This window comes from Chinchilla lanigera, unplaced genomic scaffold, assembly GCF_000276665.1.
Source record: "Chinchilla lanigera isolate Chin_1 unplaced genomic scaffold, ChiLan1.0 scaffold00093, whole genome shotgun sequence".
Taxonomy (NCBI): Eukaryota; Metazoa; Chordata; class Mammalia; order Rodentia; family Chinchillidae; genus Chinchilla; species Chinchilla lanigera.
This window is the reverse complement of record NW_004955494.1, coordinates 8313031-8320371: the sequence shown is the minus strand read 5'-3', so window position 1 is coordinate 8320371 and position 7341 is coordinate 8313031. Positions and strand designations below refer to the sequence as shown.

Sequence of the window (7341 nt, the reverse complement as noted above, 5' to 3'; positions counted from 1 at the left end):
CTTAGAGCAAGAACATTCAAAGTGATACAGGATCTAAAGACAAAATAATACAAATAAATAGTTATATTTACATATCACTATCCTCAACTACATTGCTCAGATTACCAGATGTAAGAATGAAAGATTGCTCAAACCATTAAAGAGAATAAGAAAATAATTTTTATCTTGAAGTGGACTTTTGCCTTAAATAAATGTTGGAAGAATTCATCATGAATTCAGCTGTGTTTAGAATTTTATTGGTGTTTTCTGAAGTGTATTTTCTCTTTATATATTTAATTTGTTTAGCAAATAGGAAATTTTGACTTTAAAGTTTCTCATATCAGTTTTTTAAAGTTGTCTTTTTGTATAATGGTTCTAACCATTAGAAATTTTAAACTTTATTTTACAGTGTATACCTAGTATCCTCTTTAAGTACTTTTAATGACGGAAGTATTTCTTGATATATGTAAAATGTTTTAAGAACTTAAAACACTCTTCTTTAATAATGTCTACTCCTGCATTCCTGTGTACCTATGTCCCAGTCTAGCTGGTGTATAATCACGCATACATTTTCTTTTTAAAATATGTCATTCATGTTTCCTTTCTATGTATAAACAGCAACAGATGAGTAGAGGCTTGTGCACTCTGCTTTCTCATTTGATGACATCATGTGGCATTCTCTGTACGTGGGTATATTATAAACATCACCTTCTACTGCAAGTTGGGTGACACTGCAATGCTTGATGTCCTCTCATTGTTTAATCTAGTTCCATAGTGACAGTTGTGTCTGCTGCTTCCTGTCTTTGAAATCACAAGAAATGCTGAAGTGTATATTGAACATTGAACATTTTCTCACATAAGTGAATGTAGCTATGGGATTCATTTCTGAAAACCAACAATGACAACATCAACACACTGAAACCAAAATTTATACATATTCCTCATTTTATCGACAAATTATTCGCAACAATACTTATTTGAAAGTCATGTCCCTCTGCACTGGATGAAAGCCCTGATTCCTAAAGTCTCAACAACTTTATGCCATCAAATATGAAATTTTGCCAATTATTTTGGTGAAATTGTGACTTTAAAGCAGTTTTACTGAATAGTTCCCAAATATAAAGAGGTTCAGAATACAACCTAATGTGTTTCCAGAGTAGAGGCAATAAAATGTTTCATTCTGTTTCTTGTCTTAGTCTCTTATCCTTCAGAATGGCCTGCTCCTGTGGGTCCTAACACTCAGGGGCATCTGTCATAGAAAGCTCAGTGACTTACAGCCTGGTCACCTTGCCATATTTCTTTTGTTATTTTTTTTCTTATTTAGATAACCTGGCTTATTTTGTGGTAGAAAACACTCTTCTTGGGTGTACTTCCTATCATGCATATGTGACAACATCTTTGGCCAGCAGGAATACTTAGTTGGAATTTATGACACCAGTTTGCTTTTTTAATGTCTTAGTTACTTTTCTCATTGCTGAGACAACATGCTTGACACCAGAAGTTAAAGAGAAAAGATTTAGCTCATAGGTTGTAGAGGTTTCAGTTCATAGTTGGCTAGCTCCAAGGCAAAGTGGCATGGCAGAGGGGCATCACAGAGGATAAACAGTTCATAGCAGGCAGAAGGCAGCAGCAGCAAGCTGCAAAGTAGTTGCAATAAGTGACAAACAAGCAATAAGTGACAAACAATATTCCTTCCCTCTCTTACATTCTATCTAGGCTACCTTAGTGCAGATAGAACTCACACCAAGGGTAGGGCACCTTTAATCCCAGCATTGCACAATGATTCAATCCTAGCATTACACCCTTAATCCCAGCATCACACACTCTAGATCCAGCCACCTCTGAGAAGCCCCACCTATGACCACATGAGGATTTGGGGGGAACATATAGACACAAGCCATAACACATAATATATATGTGTTTCTTTCTCTTGATGGTTCTTTCCTTTTTCTTAGTACTCAAGAAGGATAGGGACTAATAAATATACAATTATGAAGACAAATAACACAACAGAGCAGTGGTGAAAATGAAGTCTAAAAGAAAATAATCTTTTCAATTTTCTTAGACACCCTGGACCAGATTTAGATTTTCTATTAAGTGACCTCTTTATACAAAATAACAAAATGAAAGCCATTGGCTTGAGGACAACTGTAAAAACGTGCACCTGACTATAAACACTTCCAAAGTTTGGAAATGCTTTTATCAGTTGTGTTCTAAAACACATTGCTGGATTCAAGTTGAGACAAACTTCTCACAAACTGCTTCTATCCAATTCATAAATGAGCCAGGAGAACAAAGACAGATAAATTTCCATAAGGCCCAGACCTCCACAGAAAACTAAATTGATCTCTAGGACACGTTTGGCACAGCTTCTTCTGCACAGGAGCTTGGGAATCTTCCCCTGTCCCTCTCCCTCTGTCTAACACTCAGAATCACACCTGCTTAATGCTTTGGTGATTGCTCAGTCTCACAGGAGTTGACTTTTCATTGGTGTTTGCTTCCCAAGACCTCATATCAGCATTCTACACTGGAAAGACACTTCTAGTTGATGCTGGATGAAAAAAATTTTTGAGTAAAAAATATAACTAAATAACAAACCTTCAGTTTCCTAAGGAGTTAGTGTAAAAGGCAGCTTCTGCAGATTCTCTGTGTCTGTGCCAACATTTAACCATGTGGGCATCTCTGCTGATCAGCACAATGGGGCTGAGAATTGCATAACCAAGTCCTAGAAATATTTTAATATTTAGTATTGTGAACTCATGTGTCACGGTTGAGCCTGTGTAGAAGGAAAAAACAAAATCTGCCCAATAAAAAAAAAGGAAATAGGTCATGAGAATGAGAATACTTAGAGTAGCTCTGATTTCTGGGCTCTGGTTTGCAGACCTAGAGTAGCTCTCATTTGCAGACCTGGAGCTGTGTAAGTAGAGGACACGCTTGTGATGCTCATACAGATATACAGCCATGTATCCACTGCTACAGCCCATGAAACTCTGGAAGATGATGTCTCGAAGAGTCATGAGAGACAGGAAAAGCCACCTGACTATCTGCCTAGATGGCATCATGTAGCAATACCCAACATGTATTCTAATAACAGATCTGTTGATGCTATTTACTGCTCTGATGTAGTAGAGCAAGTTGGAGCTTATCAGGAAATTCAAGAACCAAAATAAGAGGAGACAAGAAAGAACTTGCCATTTTTTCTGGGGTTTGAGCTTTGTCCATGAGGTGTTCAGGGGACTGATGGTGATGGCCTGGACCACACTGAGAAGACAGGTTGTGCAGAGGGAAAGGCCCCGGGACACTCTTCCCAGAAAAATCACAACTTTACAACCAACATCACCTAGGAAGTAATGAAAATGAAAAGGTGATCTTATATGTGCAATTCCAGAAGCCAAGAGTGTCATCGCATTAGCGAATGCCAGTTGAATTACAATAAAGTCTGTGCCTTTTTTCTTAGTCTCCACACCTAAAGTGTACAAATGTTTCACAAACAAAAAGGAATTCCCTGCAGTGCCAGTTCCAGTAAGAGAAAAGAACGTTATTTTCCGGATAAGGTTACTCCAATTATCCTTTGAATTCATGGAGAAAAACAGGAAAAACTTGAGAAACAGAAATAAGTGAGGAGGAAATGTTTCAGTTTGTGGCTTCTCCTTGGTTCCCTAAAACAAAAAGAACAGCAGCAATACTGGAGTGTGTAAATATTTGTGACAGTCCTGGTGATACATTCTTCTCTTTTTATTCTTTATAGTCTTTATTTATCCATGACATCACAGATTCACAGGCTGCCATGACTATAAAATCTACATTCTGAGGCCTTTATTTCTCTCCTGGTTTATACAGTATCCACTTTATCCATTTCCTAAATCAGTTAATTCCTCCTCTATTTCTGCACATCAATTTCCTAACCCCACAGTCTACCCAGTTTGACTTTGTCACAAACACTGTGCTTCTCTGTTTGGCTCTCAGAACTGTGCACATTCCTCCTGTATCTTCTCTGAATGTTGGCTGGGACAGTCCACAGCCATCTCTGGAGAACCGACCCTGGCACGTGGACCAGCCTAGCTTTGTTTTTAGGATAAATTCTTTCTCTTTGCTTTGAAAATTTTGGACAGTTAGTGACAGGGAAGGACAAGCTGCCTGAAGGTCTCAGCTGTGGGTACCTGTGTTGTGCGAATCTGTTTCATGGTTTTATAGATTGGAAGTGGTTGTGGAAATTTGTTAATGGGACAGTATTTGGAGCCTATCTTTTTTTTTTAACCTATCCATGCTTATTTATCCTGTCTTTTTCCTCTAACTCACCAGGAAATCATGTGAATGCAAATTTCATTTTCAAAATCTGCTTCTGACCACCTCGGCCACGGCCAATGTTTTACTGATGGTATCTCTTAACATTTTCTAACCTTTAAATTTCTCAATCACTATAGTTACCTTTATCTCACACTGTGAATTTTACAGCCCATTTTTAAAACATCTCTGTCCCTTTATGTATTTCCATCAATTTTCTGTTCAAATGGGATTTTAAAACAGAAATCTATTTTTTCAAATCCAAGTCTTCTTATATATTAATTTATTTAAGTTTAGTCCAAGTACATTTGTAGGTTAACTGTGCAATGTTTAGTTCCTTGACTTCATTGCTTTCCTATGAAGTTTGGACTGAATTGCTAAGGCACTGTCTTGGTTACTTTTCTCTCATTGCTGAGACAAAATACCCAATGCCCAAAATGAAGGAAGGAAAGGTTTATTTAGCTTACAGTTTGTGGAGGTTTTAGTCCATACTTGGCTGGCTCCGAGGCAGAAGATAGCAAAGCAACAAGAGCAAAGGGGGGAATGGCAGCCGAACAGCAAACAGCCAGAGCAAAACCCGGAGGAATGGTGGCAAGCAGCTTCTCTTTTGCCTTACATCGTAAACAGGCTACCCCCACCTAAGGGGCGTGAAGGTCTCACATAATCTCCATGCCCTCCTCTTCCACAGGCTCAGGATGTATACAAAGTAAGCACTCTGGCTTCCTGCTAAGTTACTTAGCCAAACCTCTAGACTCCCCAAGTTGACACAATGTATCAACCATAACAGGCACATTACACTTTTGTAAAACAAATGGAACCTGGCACTTACTTTAGCCATAGTAATGTGCATGAAGTCCCTCTAGGAATCTCTGTCACCTGCTGTCACACACCTTTTCCTAGCTCATTCCTGTTCAGCCCTGACAAACCAACTTAGACTCATTTTCCATGATAAGTATTTGCTGTCACCTTGCACTCTGCTGCCTTCTGCTGTTTCTCCCTTGTCTTTCACCACTTCACTGTGGAATGCCACTTTCCATCTAGTGTCTCAGTGATCTAACTCTATCCCTACAGAAAACAGTTTATCAAGTAATCATAAGAAGCTTGGAGTTATACATGTAAGTGTAAATTGCAATGCCATAGGAGAAATTAGGGGACAGTTATGGGAGGTGCCATTTGAACAGCTTGATTATCACTGTGACTAAATGCTAGACACCATGAGAACTCACCTCCACTCCTGTTCAATGACACATGAGTTACTAACTTCGTTATCTCATCCAATGAATAGAGTGGTTTGATTTTTATAGTCAGGTACTCTGAAGTTCCTATCCTGTCTTCCTAATTTCTAACTGCAGATTACCTGATCTCTCTAAGACCAAATACCCTTATTTGTAAACTCAGGGTAATGCCATGTACTCCCTTGGTCTATGGTGAAGAGGAGCAGATGAGGCTGTAGGAAGTGCTTATTTTTGTACCTAGTAACAACTAAGGAACAGTTGTTCAGAACAGTTGTATTGCTACTCTGATTTGTGCTCAATCTATACATCCTTTTACAATCAGCAATTCTCTGCAAGAGCATATTACATTGAGCTTGAAGCTGGGTGTTAGTTTAAAGGGATAATGCAGACTGAATTAAAAAATTATTAGAAATATTCATAAGGATGCAGGAGTATGACATACTGAAAAGGCAGAAACACATCAGACAGAAGACATAATCTAAGTAAAAATTAAAAGTACAAATTCTTCTATTGTAAGGGGGAAATATAGGGCCTGGGGATTTAGCTCAGCGGCAAAAGCGCCTGCCTGGCAAGCGCAAGGTCGTGAGTTCAGTTCCTGGTACCGGAGAAAAACCAAAAAAAAAAAAAAAAGGGGGGAAATATACAGTGATGGAAGGGAGACTGCAGAGAGTCAGTGCTCCCACACAGCCAGTGAAATACCATAGAGGACCCCAGTCTCCTGTGCCTCCCTGTCCTGTATAAAAGGAGAAGGCTTGGGCACAGTGTTAGGAATGCTGCTGAACGGGGCTCCCTCATGGAGAAGCGAGACAGAGGTTTCTAGATGACACTTGGGAAATGACAGCTGTCTTCTCCCTGTGTCCTTGCCCTTGTTTTATCCACAAATGATAGATACTCAGATCCTTCTGTCCCCCACCTGATGCAAACCAGCCCTGGCAGCTCCCCTTCCACAGCCCAAGGCAACCTCAATCCACAGAGTCAAGTGCACTCACCTGTATAGTCTGTGCGGCTTAATGCAGGGTGGAAGTTCTGTTACAACAGCATCAGCCAGGCCCTGTTTATCTTTCCCTGAGTCACAAGGGTCACAGTTGTCAATATGTCAATGTCATGAGTTTTGATTTCACCAAGGAAAAAGAATTCCTTCTGTCCCATCTCTATCCCTGGGGAAAAACTCTGCTGCTTTCCCAGCTGTTCTATAATGTGTTGAGCTCAGAAACTTCATGAGGCTAATTTTCAGTAATGAGTAGGAGGCAATGTAATTAGGTGCAGGTAACATAAGGGTCTGTGCATTTTTAAATTCATCATACACCATTTAATCCAGGAACCAGTTTAGAAGAAGCTGAAAATCTGAGGTGGTCACTTTTTGAAATATTTCAAAGTACTTTCTCCCTTGAAATGTAAAGGCTATGAAGTGCTTACACTGGGCACTACCACTGAGGTGTAAGGTCTGAGACAGTGTGGAAAGGGGATTTCTAGAACTGGTATGGCGGATCTCTTGATCTGAGCATTGGCTGTATGCATGATTGAGTTCTGCACCTCAATGAGATATTTGCTTATCATTTATAAAATACTTTGGGTGTAGAAACTGCTCAAACTTAGTCAAATCTTGGGGCATATAAGGATGCTTCTGGAAAACTCTAAGGACATGAACCCACTGTCAGTGCAGATGCACATAGAGGCATAAATATGCAACCATGGCTTAGTAGTGGACAACTATGCATGCATGTAAGAATGTAAATAGGTGATAACAACCTATATAAAAATATACAATAGAGATGTATCAGGGACCCCCTACAGTGAGCCTCCAATCTCATGTGAGGTGTTATGACACATGGCAAGAGAGAAA

The 7341-nt window shown here is 39.4% G+C and overlaps 1 protein-coding gene across 1 annotated transcript; it reads right to left on the bottom strand.

Annotated features, from left to right (window-relative positions):
* Positions 1–2579: 2579 nt before the first annotated feature.
* Positions 2580–7016, bottom strand: LOC102014144 (putative vomeronasal receptor-like protein 4). Its single transcript, XM_005405546.1, has 2 exons — positions 6915–7016; positions 2580–3638 (listed from the first exon to the last, which is right to left on the bottom strand). Exons 1-2 carry the CDS (start codon positions 7014–7016, stop codon positions 2580–2582), a joined length of 1161 nt encoding a protein of 386 aa, XP_005405603.1.
* Positions 7017–7341: the final 325 nt, after the last annotated feature.

Coding starts and splice junctions, on each gene's coding strand:
- LOC102014144 (XM_005405546.1), bottom strand. CDS start 7,016: ATGCATACAGCCAATGCTCAGATCAAGAGATCCGCCATACCAGTTCTA. Junction 3,639..6,914: donor CCTCAGTGGTAGTGCCCAGT/GTAAGCACTTCA, acceptor TTTTTGTTTTAG/GGAACCAAGGAGAAGCCACA.